This window comes from Aspergillus terreus, genomic scaffold, assembly GCF_000149615.1.
Source record: "Aspergillus terreus NIH2624 scaffold_6 genomic scaffold, whole genome shotgun sequence".
Classification (NCBI taxonomy): domain Eukaryota; kingdom Fungi; phylum Ascomycota; class Eurotiomycetes; order Eurotiales; family Aspergillaceae; genus Aspergillus; species Aspergillus terreus.
In genome coordinates, this window is record NT_165929.1 from 709,646 (window position 1) to 730,751 (window position 21,106).

A 21,106-nucleotide genomic window follows, 5' to 3' on the forward strand; every position below is an offset into this window, starting at 1 on the left:
GCCCCATTAGTGTATTCACACTTTTGGTGGCCTAGCGGTCATTTTTACATCTGACACTCTCTCATCACACGAGCGATCAGGGACACGATGGTGTTACGCTTCTGTTGCGCATGCACATAAATGTGAAGGAGTAGCTGTCGGTAACAACGCCGTACACGGTGTCATTGTCCTTCTTTCTTTGGATTTTGGCTTTGTGGACAATCCCTAGACTGGTCAGAGAATACAAGGGAAACAGATTAGTTCATTGGGAACTCACCCATATAGGACACCAGCTGGGTCAGACCTGGCGTCTCGCGGGAAGATCCTTCAACTGAAGCATGCGGACCGATTCGGCTTCAAACTCAAAAATGGAATCGTTGAGGAAAGTTCCCCATCGTAACGTTTTGCTTCCATCACGATCAGTTGTTGGATGCTTTAGCTGCGTCCCTATACCACAAGGTATAGTTGGCGATGCCCGTGAGGGTCCGGTGCTTTCCACTAAAGGTCACAATGGACTCCAGCTTCCTCTCACAATGAAGGAACATGTTCTGTTAGTCCTCGATTCTCATTCCGTGGTCGACAAGTTCGCAGTAGGCGAAGATGATGATCGCGCCTAAGCGCCATCCCATGGGGGATCACAGGGCTATACTGGAGCTGGGCCCGGGGGGGGGGGGGGGGGGGATGTATCCCGCAACCTGCAGCGCCCGGTATCCCAGGCTCTGCTGGATATTGACCCGTTTCTCGCTCACGGGAGAGGTGTTGAAAGTCGCATTCTCGTGCCACTCGATCAGAGAGCGCGCGATTAATATCTTTGCCAGCGCCTCGTCTAGCGCCGCCTACGGGATAGGTAGACGGGTATTCGGCACGACGGGGCGTTCGCGGTCGGCGAGGTGCAGCGCCATATCAACCTTCGTCTCGCTGGCGTGGAGGCGGATCACCATAGCCTGGCGGTCGGTGATGACGGAGTTCGCAATCTTCTGCGGGGTGCAAGCGAGGTCGACCACGCGCCCCAGATAGGCGTGTCGCGCTCCTGCCGCAACGTCGCCATGAAGGCGTTCAGGAGAGAGTGAACTTCGCGGCCCTCCACGTAGAGCGTCACGGACGGCACATCCCGAAGGGCACGGCGGATGGCGTGGATGACGGGGGTTCGGTCGCCGAAGTCGATATTGCTAAAAAGATTCACGTCGTGCACCGCGCGACTAGGCTTAAGATGGATAACCACCTTCGTCAGGCGGCCTTAGGCGACCACGTCCGCTATATAGGTAAACTTATGCAGTAGCACCGGGGGCACACACTTATTATCGTCGGGGATCTCTTCGTCGGCGGTCTTCTGCGGCCACACAGACTACAAGCGCAGGGACTAGATATGATGGGCGTTCCAGTACAACTGGCTGAGGATCGGCTCGCCAGGCTCCTTCGGGTTGGCCGGCTGCCCAAGGCGCACGGTGAACCGGATCGCCAGAAGCGACGGCAGCCGAGTTATAGCATGATTGCGAGACGGATCTTGACGCCCGGAGCGCTGCTATTGCTCAGCGAGCCTAGGACCGCGGCGTCTTCGTCCGGAGTGGGATTAGCGACGAAGATGACACACAGCCACGAGCTAAAGTCCCTCAACGTAGTAGATCTAGGCAGCAGATGGTCCAGACGGTGCGGGGCTTTATCGTCCAGGAGACCCTTAACAGAAGCGGCCTCGACGCCCGCCGTATCGTCCACAAGCTCCATCACCTCCATGGTACAGAGACAGTCACGAGTCTAGATGTCTCGCGTTAGCCACCGTTCCCGTAGCCTGGCGGACCTGGAAGAAGAAGGTGGATGGGAAGAAGGGAGGGTAGGCACTCACCGAGATTCGGGGATGGAAGGGTCTGTAAGTTGAATGGAGATCCTTCATGTAACGCTGTGGCTGGGCTAAATAAGTCCGTCTGTAACTCCATCCTCCTGCTGTATACACTACAATGATCATAGCTGGCTCACTGTTCGGGGATCTCTCGAAGTACTATCGTAATTCCGTGTTCAGGATTGTGACGGACACTTGCGGAGTTGCTTGATGCAAATGTCAACGTCCGTGTCCACATCGGCAAGCTGGTCTGGTAGACGTTTTAATTGTTAAGATCACGCGAGTCATGCTAGGGCTTTAACTTCTTTGGAGCTGGTGAGAAGGTAGCTAGGGATCTGTTAGGACCCCAGTCGTGACACTGAATTCAGTAATATCGTTCTGCTGAAAGGCCTAGCGAATCTCATTCGATGTATGGCGCTGCTCCTTGTCTGGTTATTGCCAATAAGGAGCACCCCTTCTTGGGAATCCTCCTTCGAATGGAATCCTCCTTCGAACTTTCGTCCGCCTTCCGCTCTTCGGTTTGTGGAGGTTGAGGCCCAGTGAGCCCACGGCGTACGTAACAAGAAGGACCTGAACATTAGACTGCGGGCCATTGAACTCCTGGGCGGCGTTGGCTTTCAGCTCGGTCGACACCTGGGCGCGTAACACCTGGTACGGCACGTTCAGCACCCCCAAGAATAACTGCGTCATCCACAGAGTGACGGGCCATGTCAGGGAACCCTCTCTGGATGCGGCCGAAACCACGCTGCCTTCGAACAAGGGAACATTTCCGCTGCCAAAGCGGCTGAACACGTTCATAGGACTTTCTGAAGGCCGCCCGAAGATCGCCGCCCTCTTCTGGCGACTCTCCGCAGGAAAGGTGGGTTCCGCAGGACGCATTCGCCAGTCGTCGAAGATGCTCGAAGTGCTTGGCATGGCGATGAATGATGGTCATGGCAACGGTAGGCGATGAGACAAGCTCTCTCGAGTAGTACTGGGTATTAGTTACTTCCTTATCTTGCCAATAAACATGGGGAAGTCCGCTGAGCGATATGCTGCTTCTCTGCCGGCCGAACCACAGCGAGTGTGTCACACGTCGAGTAAAATCGATTGTCCGGAGGCTATCTGCCAACGTTCGCTGCAGGTCCACGAATCGGTACCTCACACTTATACACGCCCTTCCCGTTAATATCCCAGAATATGTCCTCTAGCTGGCAGAAGGCTTAGGGACCAGCGTTCGGATATGCTCTGTCGAACCCCCGATGCATCGTTAGCTGTAGAAAAGACGCGATGTTTGCCGGCGTTGTCTCAAAGGGCGTGCCGGATAGAAACCACAACGGGGGCCGACGCGATAGATAATTATCACTGCTGTCTGAGATACGGCCTAGCGTCGCGAAGGTACTGTGAATATCCCTTAGTGCCTCCGCTTAACGTGAGACTTGTCTGCAAAGGCTCGGCTCCACGCCCCTCCTCGGAGCTCAACCTTATAGTTTGTTCTCGCTCCCACGCCGGACGAAGGTTTTGGTACGGCATACGTGTGGCGTAGGCATTCGTCGACCTGCTTCGTATAGCTCTTCGCCGTGGTGACTACAATAAAGCAGTCGGCGTCGGGGGGACTCTCCGGGACAGTAGTCCGGCTTTCTAGCTTAGCCTCTATGTCCTTTGGGTTCGGCGGAAATACGCAGCCGGAATGCGTTCTCGCTCACCCAAATGCTAGCGAACTTGGTCTTTCCTCTCATTAATAACCCATACGCCCAGAGCGTCTGCATCCGTAGGCAAGGGTGGTTGACATCCACAATTTTGTGGAACTCATCGTACTAATTCTGCAGCAGCGATCGCGGCGCTAGAATTAGGTTTATGCCTGTCACCGGAGCCCCTAGCCGAGCTGGAGGGCTGTTGGCTGCACACGCGCAGCAGATGGGATACCGGTCCTAGGAGAGACATGGAATGGACTTATCCGTATTCGTGGCCAGCAGGTAGGTCCTGTCACCCAGCCGGCGGGACTCCTGAACGTCTCGGCGGTTGAGACTGACCCATCGGCCGATGCCCATGAACATCTATATAGTCCGCGACATTAGCACGTGGGGGCACCGCGACGGCCTACCAGTCCAAGGGGACGCTCACCTTCCCTAGGCCCATTTCGTCCGCCACAAAACGTCTCACCCTCTAAAGATTCAAAGATTCAAGTCTCAACAGAGGTAGCAACGCCAAAAGAGCTGATTGTTTGGACGTTGCATAAACAGTATAGACAGACACGGCGCCTTTCTCAACGATGAAGAGGGTAAGCTGAGACTGTATTGCCGTTGAGGAAGGCCCATTCATATTAGCAGCAAATGGGCCTTACACCGCCTAATGGCCTTTGGATCCTTTTGGTGAGTGTCTCATCGACATCACCGTCGTGGCACAATATAAAGGAGCGCTTCATATGCACTGCGCATGATTCCTTCAAAGTCGCAAACAGAGTGGCCAACTTCAGCTGTCATAACTTTGCATGTCCCATATAATCTGACTCCCCGGTCATGGATGTAGTAAGTAGTGGAGAGAGGAAGAGAATCGATTCGGGTAGAGTATACATAGAAGAGTGAGGGTGGAAGAAGATTCAGGAGTCAAAGAGATAGGCATTCTAATCCAGTCACTATATTATACCCTTCACATCGAAGATAATGAATGGATACGTGGACCGAACGTATCCGTTTGTTTATATAGTTGGACTGCCTGGAGGCTAGTGAATGCTAGGCGGGTGAATGCAATCTCCATTCCAAGACACGTAGTATCTTCGGGAATAGCCGAAGAAGTGAAGAGTATGCTATGCAAAGAAACTTAATACCTTGATGAAGACACATTCAGCAAAACGATAGATGAAGTCAAGCTGTTGGGATGAAGTTATTCAAACCATGAGAAGCTGAGTCATCCAGATACGCGATAACTAGCCAGGCTGTCCCGATACGGAATAGTGCGACGACACATGGCCTGAATGGACTTCCAACCATCCATTCATCCATGCCATTCAACGTACAGCTTCAAGATCGAGATCGGGTGCGCGATCCATCAGACGTGTCACACAGGGGTTTAATCAATTAAGCTCTCTCTAGGATCTTTGGGCCCTGCATCTCCCCATCCAAGTGGTCTCATTGGCCTTGTTTGACCTGAGACGGTGATACCCAAGCACTTTGGCCGTTGCGTTGTATACCTTCATCGTTTGTCTCAATCCGTTTGTCGGGCTGCATTGTCCGGAGAGACCGTGACTTCCCATCGATACCATGGCGGACGGCGAACCGTCATACATAGACTACGAGGCCTTCCTAGATCCGGATTTCTCGCCCGCCTCGTTTGCCAATTCGTTGGTCGTAGCCACCAACAATGCGACAGACACACCACTGGATCTGTCGACCCCGCTCTCGCGGGTCCTCTTCGATCTCCAGGAGATTGACACCCATATTCACACGCTGACCACGAAGTCCGCCCTGCCCCTGTTGACGCACACGCGGGACCAAACCGCCGCGGCAGGCCACGTCCTCCAAGAGGCGGAGGAGCAGATCTCGTCCGTGACGCAGGGGTACGAGAGGCTGGAGAAGGAGGTCCTGCGCAAATGGGAAGCGGCTGACGAGGCCCGGGTGGCCGCGGAAAAGTCTCTCGCGACGGTGCGATTGGGACGCGCCGTTGCGCGCTGTCTCACCCTCGCCCGACAGCTGGAGGGCCAGCTCGCGGAGATCACTAGCCGCGGTGGCGGCAGCAGTAGCGGCGCTACGGGGTCCGGGAACGATGGAACGGCATCCCCGACCCCCGCGAGGGATGACTACCGCACGCTGGAACGAGCGGCCACCACGATTGTCAGTCTACGTCGGATGTTCTCTGCCACGGGGGTGGGCGAGGAAGGCTACGGCCTGGATCGGGTGCGGGTGACCCGGATCTTGCGGAACGACCTTGTAATGCCGGCTGAGAATCTGGTCAAGTCTCGAGCGCAACAGGCTATCAGTCGGTTTTCCATGTCCGCGGGCTCTGCAGGCGGCGCGAGCGCCCACACGCAGTCTGGCTATAAGCAGGCGCGTGATTCGCGGGCCCGTTTGATATCCGCAGTCACCATCCTGTACCTCCTCTCGCCACTCCCCCGGAACCTGGACGCTACCGCCGAGTTTCAGCCGGAATTGCTCCTTTCTACACTCCAGGGGTACATGCACACGGCGATTGTATCCTCCCTCAACGCCCTGTCCAAGTCGCTGTCCATGCTGCCGTCGCTGGAGCGCACGCTCGCCGAGGTCTCCGCGAAATGCCAGGATATCTTTGCTCTGGAAGCGATCTTGAGCAACCTGCGGCCGCCATCACACCCTCTCCTTCCTTCTACTGACCGCAATGGGGCCCGATCGGAGTCGCAGGCCCAAGACTCTGCCCCGAAGAATAACCTCCTCCAACCGCTTCTTAATGCGCTCGACACTTCATCTCTCCCATCCTACTTCTGGCGGTCCCTGGCGTCATCACTGGCGAGTCGCACGCAGGAGATCATCAACCGTGGCGGGGTGTCGGCACGGACGCTGCGGTCTAATCGCGACCGCCTAAAGAAAGAGATCAAGGAATGTGTGTTGCGAGGGTCACAGCTCCCTCCCTCGATCGTGGGGATCGAAAAGGGCGCGGGGTCTGGGAGCTGGGAGCGGGAGGCGGCGGTGATGGTGAGTTCGGTGGTGAACGTGCTGGAGCGGTAGCCGTCCAGAGGACGAATCGTTCCGAACGGATTACATTGCATGTACATTAGATATGGTACTACGGAGTACTTAATGAATCTTCCGATAGCCTTCCGCTAGCCCTCCGTCCGTAGTGCAAGCACAGACCGCGACAGACACCCAACAGCCACAACATGTGAAAATGCGCCGGGATCCACCAGCAAGGTACTAGCCCCAGCATAACGGCATCAGCTGATGGCAATCTCACAGGCCAAGTACGACCTCAGCGCGAGGGGAAACCCCAATCAGCGACACGCACGAGCCCGGAGACTCACCGTCTGGCGGTGTTGTAGTCGGAGCCTCAAACCATCGGCCAGTCGGCCAGGACGAATGGGAATCCTTTGATGAACTAACTGTCTTGCCTCGTCGTCTCTGCGGCTAGTTTCGGGCTTTGCCACATGCCGACCCTCTCCTTCTTTTCTTGGAGATGCGCCCGTCATGCATGATACGCATGAGGTGTGCGTGGAAACAGGAGAACAGGAGACCGCCATGGGCCGACCTGGTTTTGTGACTGTCATATCGACGAATGGCGGTTGCCCATCGGGCCGTTAGGAACGGCCGAGATTTCACCCAGAATCCAGCCTCGCCTCTCCTGAGGAGCCTGCACGGGGATTGATCGTTCCCGGATCCTGCGCACCTGGGTATGGATGGCCTCCACGACAGGGACCGACTCCTGGGGGTACCTAGACAGGTACCGTGGACGTCTTGGACCTGTGGCGGGTCTGTCCCTAGGTAGGATATGCCTGTCTCTGGATGGGGTATGTTTGACGAGATCGAGTCGACAATTATGGTGTACTTGGTAATACTGGACGATGCATGTCCAGCGCATGGGCGAAATCAAGATGGCTCTCCTCTTATCGACCCACCGATCTCCACGCGATACGTAAGTCTGAAGTACCCTCCCTGCGATCCGCTGACAGGCTGGGCGTGTCTTCCCCATGACGGCTAGTCAGGGTCCCCTGTGTGACGGGACGATGAACATTGCTCCGCGACTAGAGCAGGTACCTGCCTGGTACCGATGGCCGTGCACCAAACCCCAGACGCGGGACGTACCTATGTACGTACCTAGTACCTAGGAGGCGCCGTAGTACCTATCCTATCTTACCTAGTCTAGGTACAGATAGATAGACGAGTTACCCCGCTCTGATAAGGATACCCGTATCTTTCGTCTCTTTTCATCGAGACGTTGAGATCATCCCTGCAAAGTTAGACCTTACCACAGGGGCAAAACCGGATGCTGTTCGATGGATTTTCTCCGTGGGGGAGGGGACGGGGCGTCCGACCACCAGCCGACTGGTCGTGGTTGGAGACCGTCCATCAACCTGGTCGAGAGGGAGGGGAGGGGCAAGTGGGATATCTAACTAGCTGGGATGGAAAGCTATCGGGGGCCAGTGGGCCAGGCTTGCCACGTCGATCCCCCTCAGGGCCTCCGCCTGGTCTGTCCGGACCCAGGAGCAATTTCCCGAATCAACTAACAGAGGGGTATATGAGGGCGCTAGTTACTGGTTGGTGGGTTGATTATGTACTCAACGCCGAGAGACGATGAGTTGAGGTTCCCGTCATGTATATAGCATCGATATGCGCCGTCTCTACCTAGTCTCTACCCCAGGATGCCAGATCATCCAGATCGACAGTGAAGCACATCATCGCCCCCCGGCCAGTGGCGTAAAGAACCCGGCGTTTCAGTCTTCCGACTGTTTATGTCACGGTTAACAAGACTTGAGGTCAGTTGGCCAGGCAGAGTGGTCGTGAGCAGGGTACATCAACCCGATGTCATCGATTCGAATGAAGCTTCCACTGGGATCCGGGTCCGTTTGCAGAGACCGTTTGCCTCCCCTGAGTAGAGTTGGGAAATAGAATTGGATTGTAAGGTTTAGGTTCGCCTTGAACTTTTCTGAAACCCTGAGTGAGATCGGGTTTACAAACGCGCCCGTGGTGTTTGGTCCTCTTTACCTGTCTTTACCTGACCAGGAACAAGCTTCCCATCGAATATGTCCTCCGCAGGACCTGTGTACGGTGAAAGAAACGGTCTCCGTATACATGTAAGGTACCTCCGCATGGGCCACAGCTGCATGGTACATACCAGCACGCGCTTGAGGATGCACCTTTGAGCGGTGGACCAGAGCCAATCCTCTTGTCTGACCATCGTTCGTATTCCTGAGCCGAATCTCATTGTTCCGCTGCCTTGGGCCATTTGGGAATCCAGTCAGATGGGTTGAGCGGGCTGACGCGGTCTGGGACGTTCCAGGGTCCGACGTCCCACCGAGCATCATCGTCATATCTATCTACAACAATCATAATGGGGGAAGGTCGCACAGAGACACGAAGTGAGCAGAGGCTCAACCATGGCCAGGCGGATTTCCCATGCCTCCCCTCATTCCGAACAGGCGGATGATCTGGGATTTGACATCTAGATAAAAAGTTACCAGAACATAGAGGTGCCCCCCCGGGGATCCGGATGGTGAACGTCACCGCTACCACTGCCGAGTGGTTTGTCCCAGTGTGGGAAGTTGGGATCCGTGGCGGGGATCCCAGTAGTCAGCAAGGGTGCGTGCTATCAATCCAAATCGACAAAGAAAGTAGAACATAGGGACTGTATGTGATGGTCGATGGAATCTTTAGCCGATCATGTCCGAGACTAGATCCTTTGCTTTTCTCTTTATCTCGATTTTCTCTGATCCGTCCATTCCATGGCGGTTTAAGTGCCTGGTGCCTCAGCCCAACAGCGGGAGAGGGCGATTCGAGACCCGAAATCGATAGACCTGCGTGCACCATGGTTCGGATGGCGAAGACCAGGTTCGAGACCGTTTGACCTCCGTCCACCGTCTCCAGCCTTACCGGTCCATCCATCTGGCGGATGCTTTGACCACGCCGTCAGCCACGGGCCTCGTAAAGAGTTGAGCCGGTGGACTGACTCGATGGGGACCCTGTTAGGGTTCCTGATACCGTTCAATACGGGCGCTAAGGCTAACCCAAACGGGACTCGACTGGATGTATCTCGCAAGTAGTTACATACTCCATAGTTAGATCCTGCGGCCATGAACTCAACTAGCGTCATGTTTCAGATATCCTTCGGAGAACAGACGGGGCGGCCATGGTTGCCCTGGTGAGAGACGCATCGCGGAGAATTCCTCTGGTCGACTGTAACTCGCGCATCTTCTGTGATCTCTATCTTCATCTCTCTCTGTTGGACTTCCCAGCCACCTCGTTGAATAGTTAAGACAGAATCAAAATTCGCCAAGACTGGTCCATGAGTTCATCTATTCGAGAAGACTCCACCAGGCCCCTCTAGTCGATGATTCGTGTCGGCCGGTCCGGACCAGTCGACTGAGTACCTGGGACGACGAGGCAAAACTACTCCGTAGGTAAATAGATTATTTGTCTGACTATAGTCAGACAGAAGTCAGACATTGTCGGAGACTGCTACCTGGACGGTGCTGGGCCTCCATAGAGCTAGGTAGTATTGACATGAAGATTGCTAGTAGTGATGATGAGGATAAGAGAGCGAGACTGTTGTTTAAGCTCACAGTAACTCGACGGAACCACAGGACAAGGCACTTAAAGTCTACCTTGACTATTAATATGATGATTAATTCATACTAACTAGTTAACTATACTCCCCTCTTGCCGTCCCTCACTCTCTGCCCCTCGTTTCGCCGCCCGCTGGTCGCCCCGTTGTTTCCGATCTCCCGTTTGTCTGGTTCTCCTGTTTTTCTTCCTTTTTCTTTTTCTTTTTCCTTTTTTCCTTTCCCCATTTTTCCCTTTTCTTCTTACCGTACCATACATTCCCCTTTGCCTCCCAGAAGGGTATCGTCGTCACCATTCGATTCCATCCGCCTCGGAGGGTGTGCGCTGCCGTCATCCAAAATAATAATACTTTTCCACCACCCCCCCCTTCGTTCTCATCGCGGAGTCTCTTACTTCTACTGTCGCACCTCGCCCTGGCGCATTTCTTCTTTTCCCTTTTCTTTTTCTCTTCTTTTTCCGATTTCCTTTCTTTCTCCCCCCTCCTCCTCGATTCTGACCTGAACACCGACGACTCTCCGACTGGTTCCTCCTTCCTGTATATCGGCCTTCCACACGTCATACGGCCTTTCATCCCTTTCGCCTTACGTGATTCTGCGTAGTCTGGTTCATTTATATTTATTTTTGGTACCTTATCGACCTATCGTTATTTCTATTTCGGATCGGTATTTATCTTCATTTGGATTCCACTCGACCTCTTCGATTTCGGTTTCTTCCCTCCTTGTGGCTCATCTGACCCAAAAACCACCGGTCTCGAGGGTTTCGATCTATCAATACTGAATTATTTTCTTCTTCTGGTTCCTGTCTCGGTTTGCGGCTTGGCTGGGCCTGGCTCTTTCTACACGGTGATACATCCCCACAGAGGAGGACTCGACAGGACGCAGGAACTCGCTCGAGTCTGTTAATCCCAACTCAACGCCATCCACGACGACGCTCCCTCGACGGCTTCTACACCGGTTGTCAACCCACCACGCCCCGTCCGACCGTCCCGCACAGCCGAGTGATGTGTTCTCGATACTGATGCCCGTGCTTTGCCTCCGATCGTGTACCGCCTGGTTACCCTTGCTTCGCCATCTCCGTCGGGCATTCGGCTAATCTCTCTCATCAACAACATCCTGTTACATTCCTCGCCCTCTCTACCCCCTGGCTCAGACGGAGGCGTTTTCCTCTCTTGTTTCTTGGTAAGTCGCCGTCGGATTAAAAAATAACAAAACCCCCCTCCTTCCCCTCCCACATTCTTTGCGGGTGTCTGTCCCCTCCCCAGTCGATCCCCCCCATGCTGACAAGATTTGCGCAAACGTTTCCAGGAGTCAGCGTCCCCCTTTGTTTAAACTCGTCCACCCCGTCCCTTGACCCGACTCGTCTCGTATCTCCCCGCGTGCGCGAGCGATCACTCATCGGACCGGGGCTTGATTAGTACATAGACGCCTCGCATCCCTGTCAATATGGCCTCATTTTTACCTGTCAATAACATGTCATCACCGCAAGACCGCGTCATGGAGGAGGCGACTACACCCACCACGCCGCGTCCCTATACGCAAAAACCCACCGATGCGCAAGACGCAAATTCGATCGACGCCGCCATGGACGAGAATACCCCGCGGAGTGTACATAATAGCCGCGATTTGCCCCATCACCGCGACGCCCAGGGAGGCATCTCCACTGAAGAAAACACACACGGCGACTCGGAAGGAGACCGCGACGGTTCGGACCATGAGGCAGAACATAAAGGAAGTAACGCGCCCCCGTCGAAGAAGAAAAAGGGCCAGCGGTTTTACTGCACAGATTACCCGCCTTGTAACCTGAGTTTTACTCGGAGTGAACATTTGGCGAGACATATTCGGAAACATACCGGCGAGCGTCCCTTCCAGTGTCACTGTTCGCGCAGATTCTCTCGGCTCGATAACTTGCGACAACATGCGCAAACCGTACATGTCAACGAAGAAATTCCGGGGGATTCGCTCGCCGCCACCGGGACCCGATTTCAGCGCCAGATCCGTACCGATCGCGTGCGGCCTCAAGGCCGCGCGCGAGCCGGGACTGGAGGAAGCCAGGGCGCCCATAGCCGCGGACATAGTCGGAATTTGTCTACTTCGAGTATCGCGTCCACTACTTCCACCTTCAGCCAACCCCAAGAACTTCGTCGCCGACCTCCACCGTTGATCATGGCCAGTGATGGTCGGCCCCGGCTCGCCATGGATACCATGGTGGACGGTCCCTGCACGCCTCCGGGCCAAGTCCGGGGCATGCCTGGACCGACGGCCGGCGGCTCGCCTTACACCCCATCCCACCACATCTTCTCTGCTGGTGGTAATGGAAGCCCACATCTTGCGTCGCCGATGTCGTCCGCATCCCATGCATCTGGCTTTTGGGATGGGAAGACGGCGGCGCGTCGTCTGTCGGTGCCAACTGGCGGCAATCCGTTCTCGTCGCAACCTGCCTACCCCCCCGGTTACTCCAACCCCGCATACCCTCCCCCTGCGGGCGTTTTCGCAAGTCCTGTCAGTTCGCATTATTCCTTGTCACGGGGCGATGAGACTACCCATGGCGCTGCAGATGCCGACCTGCGTAGACGAACGTGGCATCCCTCAACGTATTCGGCCGCGCCTCGTCCTGCGACCAGCGGCCTCCATAGCTACCAGACCCCTGACTCGTTCTCTCCATCCCTAAACACACCCGCGTCAGGCGAACAGCCCCCACGGCTTCCCGGAATCGAAAGCTTTGATAAAGTGGTTTCCATGCGTCCCCTCACACCTCCTGTTCGTCGCCCCAGTCCTATGCAGGTTGACCAGCCGAACAAGCCGCCTAGCTACGCGTTTGGGGGCGGGTTCAACTATTCGCAGCCCTCGGTCCGGCCGCCGCCGCCAGTGTCTGGACCCGGCCACCGGCGAGGCCATGTGTCCTGGGACATGTCATTGCACACCAATCTTACGGGACTACATATCAGAGATAAGCCCGCACCGAAAGATGCATCTTATTGGGGTCAGCAAACCATTGCAGAGATCCACAATATTGGCTCTGGCTCATCTGCATCATACCAGCCTCCTCAGGATTACCGAGGCCCTAGTGGTCACACACCAACGCATACCAATGCTACCTCGAGCTCCGCTACCCGGACCACCCCCGAAGATTCGAGCAGCAGCGAGGGCGTCCACACGCCGTCGACGGCGTCCGTCGAATACCATCCCGCCATTGTCCATAACAACGGGTACATCGAGCCACACCACACCCCCTTCTCGTCCGATACGTCTCACGCGGTACGCACCCGTTATCCGGAAATTCTCCGATGACGCCAAGTCACTAATGGATGTATAGGCACCTCAGTCCGACGGGTACCAGCCAAAACATGATCACCGAGCTGACATGTTTGGCCGCCGGGAGTCTGGCATGGGACGCCTAGAAGCCCTCGTCGCCGTTGCTACAAGTGAAAATAAAAGTGCCACGAAACTGTTCGCATAAGTCGTCACCCGCTTGAGACGCTACCCATACGACTGAGATATGTTTTTGTGAGATGCATCTATCCGCTGTTTATGAACGGTGGTTTTGTGAAACCCGAATGAACTTTACGACCGACCTTCGCTCTTCTCCTTGTTCTGATTGAAGCAGTGTTGTATAGTCACGGTCAACAGACCTTCTCTTTCTCGTTTCTCTCCGTTTGTCTTTTCCGGGTACATACTGCGGAGTTTTAGATCTTGATCCCTCGTTACTCCAAGCTACACCACAGTTGGCTGCGGGAATCTTTTATGAAGTGATGATTGATGATTGATGCATAAGCAAACTTTCATGTTGGGGGTTGATTTCGGTGTCTCGGCACCAGGTTTTGGACATTTGGTCTTGTATTTCCTGTTCCGCTCTCTCTTTTCGGGTGTTTCAATCAGGTTCTTGCGTTTTTCTTGCATGCGTGGGCGTCGTCTGGGATTTGTCCATAGTGCATGAAGATACCCCCGGCCTCAATCTCGAGCTTATGACTTTGAGATTTGGGAATGGAGTTTTCTACTCTAGTCGTGGTGTGGCTTCACTTGTTTTGGATGATTGTTTATATCAGGTATTTATATATTAGCTGCTGTCATCAGTCAATGCAACTAGTACTATTCTTCAACTGTTGGTCATTATGTCGAGTATTGAACAGTAGAACATAGGTACCTCTGAGCGACCAAGAACTCGGACAACGCACCTGGCATGATACCTACCCCACATTTACACTGGACGACGTCAAGCAGTGGATGACTATGCAGTGACGTTATTGCCGCGGTCTCTACCTCGCCCCCATCATGTCCGCTCACCACCGCCGAGGAGAGCACTGCGCAGTGTCAGTCGACAGAGGGAAGTACGAAGCCTAGTAATAGCAGTCCTACCAAGTTCCTAAGAGCGACTTACATCCGTGCACATACTCTGACAATGCGACTTCCTTAGAGTAAGGTAATATGGGCGAGAATCCAGACTTGGTGGGCCGGCCCGATTAGCTCGACGACGACGTCATACCCTGTGACATCCATGCCTTGCTATAAAATCGAACGCCTCGAACATCCATCCACCTATTTAAGTCTTCAAGCTGTCCAGCAGAGAATCTGAAATTCCTCACATCTTCATTCCCCACAGAACTACCATATTTACCGCCAAGCGCGAAATCACTACCACCATGTCCAAGAACAGAACCGGTCTGTACGCTGCTCTCGCCGCCGCCGGCGCTGGCGGTTACTACCTCTACCGTGCGGGCGGCAGCCCCCAAGGCGCGAAGCAGGAGATGAAACGTGAGTGTTGTTCTGCTACCATTGGTTCTTGCGGTGTTTGCGCGGATATACGACTGACTGACGGATGTAGATGACGTCAACGTGGCCCGCAGCAAGACGCCCAGCACTACATCTGCCGAACGGGCAGGTGAGAAGGTCGGCTCGGAGGCTGGAGCCCATATCGACGAGGCGGTATGTATTGTCCTTTCTATTTCCCGTCAGGTGTCGGCCATCTGGCGGCCTATTCGTGATGTTTGCCTGGTCGGATGAAATGGAAGCTCATGCGGTTGCTACAGGTCACCAATGCGAGCACCAAGGCCAACGAGGCGAACCAGCAGGCCCGCGGCCTGGCACAGGAGAGCATCCACAAGCTGGATGAGGTGCGGCAGGACGCGTCCTCCAAGATCAAGACCAATGTCGACAAGATGGATCGGAAGGTCGAGGAGAAGGCGGCCGAGGCTAAGGGGTCGCTGTCGGGTTGGTTCGGTGGTGGCAAGTAATTGGGGAATTGAGTCTACGCTTATGCGACATTGATCGCTGGCTCTTGTCTATGTTGTGCACGTCTTTATGTATTCATGTTAATGGTGATCTAATGTACAGATGGTTCAGCTGCCAGGGGAATATTCAAGCACTACACTAGTGGGTGGTCTGCAATAGTCTTATTTCATCCGCATTAGATAAAGCAGCTGTCCAACTTTGAGTTCCTGTCATCTGGTAGCCGTTGCTGCGGTATGCTGCATTCCGTTCTGCCATGCTGATCACCGGAGGGATGAGATGCCATATGAGGTATCTATCGATGGTCTCCTAAGTGATATTTGGCTCATTCAATGCCTGCAACTGTTATTGCCGATGCGTATAAGGTACTTGCAGTAGTATACCTGCTTATGTGGAACGTCTTTGTTCTCCTAGCTAGTATATCAGGTAGAGCGGGCGATCTCACTACAATTCCCCACCAGTACCATATCACCATGTACCTGTAGCACCAAATAAGGTACCCTGAGGCAAACTAGTCCCACTGTGGATGACCTGCCAACCGCCAGTGAATTAGTTCTTCCGATTCTCCTGTCAATTATGCGTGTTACTAGGAGGACAGCGGAGCCCCACCACTATAACCGGATCGGGCCCACGCGCGTGTCAGCACGCGCCGGGCGTGTCGCGCGTCGCCCAGAAAAGAAAAACTAAGCAGCCGCCCCATACACCCATCGATCCCATTCCACGCCTCGCATGATACCCCCGAGCCACTGCAATTGCCCTCTTATCCCCCATCCATTACCTTCCTAATCGCCTATATGCTCCTTCCATAACATCTCTTACCATCGTCATCCCCTAGCGAAAGGAAAGAGGAACTCGCGATGCCGCGCACCTCCCCCCGAACCCCCCTTGCCCGAGGGCAACCCGGCATCCAGAGTTTTGCAAGAGCGACCAAACCCGGCGCGCCTGCACTCGGCGCCGCCGCCGACCGCAAGAAGCCCGGCACCGGTCTCGCCCCTTCGCCTTCCAAGAAGCGGAAACTCAACGAGCTCGAGAACGTCGACTGCTCGACCCGAGGAAAGGGGGACACCGCCGCGGCCGACGCCCCCGGTTGCCTCACCCCGTCAAAATCGCTCCGCATCAGCGACTTGTCGCTGTCGACGCCTCGGAGTGGCCATTATGTTTCATTGGCGCGGTCGCGCACGTTGGCCGCGGGTGACAGGCCCGTCGCTGCGTCTAGTCCCTCGAAACGGGCGGCCAGAAGCGTCCCCCGCCGGACTGCGCCTGTTCTCCTTGCTCGTCCGTCGGCCGTCAATGACGTCCTGGGTCTGCATTCGGCCTTCCTGAAGGCTCTCACAATCCATGCGGCTCATCAGGGTTCATCGACACCGGCGGACATGCGGGAGTTTCTGTATAGCGTGGAGCGGTTGTGGAAGAAGCGCAAGGTCGTTGTTAAGGATATCCAGCGCCTTCTGTGGATCCGGGATCAATGCCATGCAGATGTTGGGCCGGCTTACCGGCTTGCGAATTACGGCCTCGGACGGGTCTGTCTGGAGAAGCTCGTCCGGGAAGGACGGAAGGACCGGGTCAACGAGACCGAGTCGCAGGAGAAGTTCGAGGAAACGATTGACCTCCTGTGGGAAAAGGCCCTGGATGCAGCAGGGGGCGACGAGGACCAGGTAGATTTTGTCAACACGCTGGGCGTCGCCCCCGTCCATGAGTCGTTGACGCCATTCACGGCCTTCCGCAAGGGCCAGCAGCGACTCCAGGATCTGAAGGGCGGCGTGATCAAGATGAAAACTGAGAGGCTCCGTGCAGGTCCTCAAGCCGCCACGCCGGAGAAAACCCCCGAAGCGACGACCGCGCGTCGTACCGGTCTGCTGGATCGTATTAGAGACAAGGCGCTACGACAGTCCAAGCTGCCGCCTCCGCCGACCAAGGAGATGTTACTCCATCGGGCGGCGGTCCAGCACGTGGAGGAAGTTGCCGGTGTGCTTTCTCTGCTGAAGCCGGCGGGATATGTGGGCACGGGCATCAAGGCGCTGGTTGCGACGCGAAGGACGCCGTTCCGGATGGAGATGATTGTACAGAATGTGCAAGATTCTCTTCGAACCCCGATCTCGGAGAAGGAGGTTGAAGTGTGTCTGGAGATACTGTCTCGGGCCGATATTGCGGGTCAATGGGTCGAGCTTGTCACCGTGAATCAGATGAAGTCGGTGGTGTTGAAGTCGTGCAACGACGTCAATACAAAGGAAATTGGAGCCAAAGTGGCCGCGTTGAAGATTGGATGGGAAGGCCATCCTCCTACTCCGGAGGTGTCCACCTAATGTTTTGTTTATTGTCGTCTGCATCACTGGTGTTGTGGTTGGATACTTGGTTGTATATGCTCATGTATATGGCAGGCGTTATGATTGCATTGTCTAGCATCATGGCCATGGGTTGATTAGCGTCATGGTCTATCCGATCTGTTTTACTTTGTCATAAGAATATTAATGATTATTAACTGCACTGCAATCTGCATTTCCTGCCTAAGTAATTACTCCGAGTACGAGCGTTTGATACATCCACTGCTCAAACCAGAGTACGTTGTCATCTCAGCCCCTGGTTGGCTGTGACCCACCACTTCACGCGCAACGCGCATTCACGTGACCGTGACACCACGGAGCGCGTCTCAGCATTCAATTCAATTGTCCGAGAGCTCGAGACAGCCAACCTACCCCAACGACAACAGGCCGGTATCGAGTCCCTTTATCTGACTAGATACGCACAGGCACCATGTCTTCCAGGCCAGATCTCAAGGTGATTAACTCAATGATAGCTCCCCAGTCACTTGTTAATGTCTCCCGTTGCAGGTCGACGACGAAGTCGGTTTCATCCGCTTCTACCGCTCACTTGCGTCGGACAGCAGCGACGACACCATTCGTGTCTTTGACCGCGGCGACTGGTACTCCGCCCATGGTGCCGAAGCCGAATTCATCGCCCGTACAGTGTACAAGACCACCTCCGTCCTCCGCAATCTAGGCCGCAGCGAGACGGGCGGTCTCCCGTCCGTGACCCTGAGCGTGACCGTCTTCCGCAACTTTCTCCGCGAAGCTCTCTTCCGACTGAACAAGCGCATTGAAATCTGGGGCAATGTCGGCACCGGCAGAGGCCACTGGAAACTGGTGAAGCAGGCAAGCCCGGGGAACCTGCAGGATGTGGAGGACGAACTGGGCAGCGTGGGCGGGCTGACGATGGAGTCGGCCCCGATCATCCTGGCCGTCAAGATCTCGGCGAAAGCGTCCGAGGCGCGGAGCGTGGGGGTGTGCTTCGCGGACGCGAGCGTGCGGGAGCTCGGCGTGAGCGAGTTCCTGGACAACGATGTGTACTCGAACTTTGAGTCGTTGGTGATCCAGCTGGGCGTCAAGGAGTGTCTCGTGCAGATGGATACTAACCGGAAGGATGTCGAGCTGGGCAAGATCCGGGCGATCGCGGATACATGCGGCATTGCCATCTCGGAGCGACCGGTGGCGGATTTCGGTATCAAGGATATCGAGCAGGACCTCACGCGGTTGCTGCGAGCGGAGCACTCGGCGGCCACGCTGCCGCAGACGGAGCTGAAGCTGGCCATGGGCTCTGCCGCGGCGCTGATCAAGTACCTGGGTGTCATGTCGGACCCGACGAACTTCGGCCAGTACCAGCTTTACCAGCATGACCTGTCGCAGTTCATGAAGCTGGATGCGTCTGCGCTCCGTGCGCTCAACCTCATGCCGGGTCCGCGGGACGGATCGAGGTCGATGAGTCTGTTTGGCCTGTTGAACCACTGCAAGACACCCGTGGGGAGCCGGCTGCTGGCGCAGTGGTTGAAGCAGCCGCTCATGGATCTGGGCGAGATTGAGAAGCGGCAGCAGCTTGTGGAGGCGTTTGTCGAGAATACCGAGTTGAGACAGACAATGCAGGAGGAACACCTGCGCTCGATCCCGGACCTGTATCGACTGGCGAAACGATTCCAGAGGAAACAGGCGAACCTGGAGGATGTTGTGCGGGTGTACCAGGTTGCAATCCGGCTGCCGGGTTTCGTTGCGTCTCTGGAGAACGTCATGGACGAGCAATACCAAACGCCCCTGGAGACCGAGTACACGTCGAAATTGCGCAGCCATTCGGACAGCCTGGCGAAGTTGGAGGAGATGGTGGAGACTACGGTTGACCTTGATGCGCTGGAGAACCACGAGTTCATCATTAAGCCCGAATTCGATGAAAGCCTTCGGATCATTCGAAAGAAGCTCGACAAGCTCCGACATGACATGAATGTCGAACACCGCAGGGTCTCGCGAGACCTGGGGCAGGAGGTGGACAAGAAGCTGTTTTTGGAGAACCACCGCGTCCACGGCTGGTGCTTCCGACTTACTCGCAACGAGGCGGGCTGCATTCGAAACGCCAAAGAGTACCAGGAGTGCTCTACGCAGAAGAACGGCGTCTACTTTACTACCTCGACCATGCAAACCCTGCGTCGAGAGCACGACCAACTGTCTTCTAACTATAACCGAACCCAGACCGGCTTGGTCCATGAGGTCGTCAACGTCGCGGCATCCTACTGTCCTGTTTTGGAACAGCTCGCTGGCGTCCTCGCCCACCTTGATGTGATTGTTAGTTTCGCGCATGCCTCCGTGCATGCCCCGAGCTCCTACGTCCGTCCCAAGATACACCCTCGCGGCACTGGCAACACAGTTCTGAAGGAAGCGCGCCACCCGTGTATGGAGATGCAGGATGATATCTCCTTCATCACGAACGATGTGTCTCTAATCCGGGACGAGTCGTCCTTCCTCATCATCACCGGCCCTAACATGGGTGGTAAATCCACCTACATTCGACAGATTGGCGTCATCGCCCTGATGGCTCAGACCGGCTGTTTCGTTCCCTGCTCTGAGGCAGAGCTCACCATCTTTGACTGCATCCTCGCCCGTGTGGGTGCAAGCGATTCCCAGCTCAAGGGTGTCTCCACCTTTATGGCTGAGATGCTCGAGACATCCAACATTCTAAAGTCCGCCACTTCCGAGTCCCTAATCATCATTGACGAACTTGGTCGCGGAACGAGCACATACGATGGCTTCGGGTTAGCGTGGGCCATCTCAGAACACATCGTCACGGAGATCCGCTGTTTCGGTCTCTTCGCGACCCATTTCCACGAGCTGACCGCGCTTGCTGATCGATACCCCAAATCGGTCAAGAACCTGCATGTCGTCGCCTTTATCGGCGACGGCACAAGCGGCGATAACGAGGAAAACAAGTCCAAACAGAACCATGTCACCCTGCTGTACCGCGTGGAACCCGGCATCTGCGACCAGTCTTTCGGTATTCATGTAGCCGAGTTGGTCCGCTTCCCAGACAAGGTGGTCAACATGGCTCGGCAAAAGGCCGAAGAACTCGAAGATTTCACCTCTGCGGACCAAACCGAGCAGCAGTCTGCGATGGCGGTCGATGGCTGTTCTCAGGAAGAGGTCGAGGAGGGCAGTGCGCTTCTCAAAGCCATGTTGCTGAAGTGGAAGAATGAGATCTCCGGCAAGCAATTGACGGTCGAGGAGAAGCGGCAAATCATGCGTGATCTTGTCAAGGCGGATGAGAAGCTCCAAGGGAACAAGGTCTTTCAGGGCATTAAGGCTCTTTAGACCGTGGACTGTTTAGTGTCTTTTCGGGGTTCTTAGGGATACTATATCACCGGCGGATGGCGTTCGAAGGCATGTTTATGTTCTATAGGTCAATAATGTTAGGTGTAGCTACTTATCAAGCCGGTCTCATTGTTTCACAATAGGCGTGATGAACCCCTGCCAACCTCATGATAATCTGGGCCTCTGATTCCCAACGCTCGTGGGCCTTTACTAGTCACTAATAACCGT

General features: G+C 55.2%; 6 protein-coding genes across 6 annotated transcripts; 4 read left to right on the forward strand and 2 right to left on the reverse strand.

Moving 5' to 3' along the window:
- Positions 1-2,097: 2,097 nt before the first annotated feature.
- Positions 2,098-2,728, reverse strand: ATEG_04503 (uncharacterized protein; the record flags this gene model as incomplete). The annotated part of the gene is made up of 2 exons (XM_001213681.1): positions 2,098-2,125; positions 2,370-2,728. 2 exons carry the CDS (start codon positions 2,726-2,728, stop codon positions 2,098-2,100), a joined length of 387 nt encoding a protein of 128 aa, XP_001213681.1.
- Positions 2,729-5,052: 2,324 nt separating this feature from the next.
- Positions 5,053-6,489, forward strand: ATEG_04504 (Golgi transport complex subunit COG5; the record flags this gene model as incomplete). Its single annotated transcript, XM_001213682.1, has 1 exon — positions 5,053-6,489. One exon carries the CDS (start codon positions 5,053-5,055, stop codon positions 6,487-6,489), a length of 1,437 nt encoding a protein of 478 aa, XP_001213682.1.
- A 2,716-nt stretch (positions 6,490-9,205) lies between these two features.
- ATEG_04505 (uncharacterized protein) lies at positions 9,206-9,565 on the reverse strand (the record flags this gene model as incomplete). Its single annotated transcript, XM_001213683.1, has 1 exon — positions 9,206-9,565. The coding sequence occupies one exon, from the start codon at positions 9,563-9,565 to the stop codon at positions 9,206-9,208; it is 360 nt and encodes a 119-aa protein (XP_001213683.1).
- A 1,912-nt stretch (positions 9,566-11,477) lies between these two features.
- Positions 11,478-13,432, forward strand: ATEG_04506 (uncharacterized protein; the record flags this gene model as incomplete). Its single annotated transcript, XM_001213684.1, has 2 exons — positions 11,478-13,240; positions 13,348-13,432. The coding sequence occupies 2 exons, from the start codon at positions 11,478-11,480 to the stop codon at positions 13,430-13,432; spliced, it is 1,848 nt and encodes a 615-aa protein (XP_001213684.1).
- Positions 13,433-14,671: 1,239 nt separating this feature from the next.
- ATEG_04507 (uncharacterized protein) lies at positions 14,672-15,262 on the forward strand (the record flags this gene model as incomplete). The annotated part of the gene is made up of 3 exons (XM_001213685.1): positions 14,672-14,783; positions 14,854-14,954; positions 15,059-15,262. The coding sequence occupies 3 exons, from the start codon at positions 14,672-14,674 to the stop codon at positions 15,260-15,262; spliced, it is 417 nt and encodes a 138-aa protein (XP_001213685.1).
- An 852-nt stretch (positions 15,263-16,114) lies between these two features.
- ATEG_04508 (mismatch repair ATPase MSH2) lies at positions 16,115-20,878 on the forward strand (the record flags this gene model as incomplete). Its single annotated transcript, XM_001213686.1, has 2 exons — positions 16,115-17,371; positions 18,086-20,878. 2 exons carry the CDS (start codon positions 16,115-16,117, stop codon positions 20,876-20,878), a joined length of 4,050 nt encoding a protein of 1,349 aa, XP_001213686.1.
- Between the last annotated feature and the right edge of the window lie 228 nt (positions 20,879-21,106).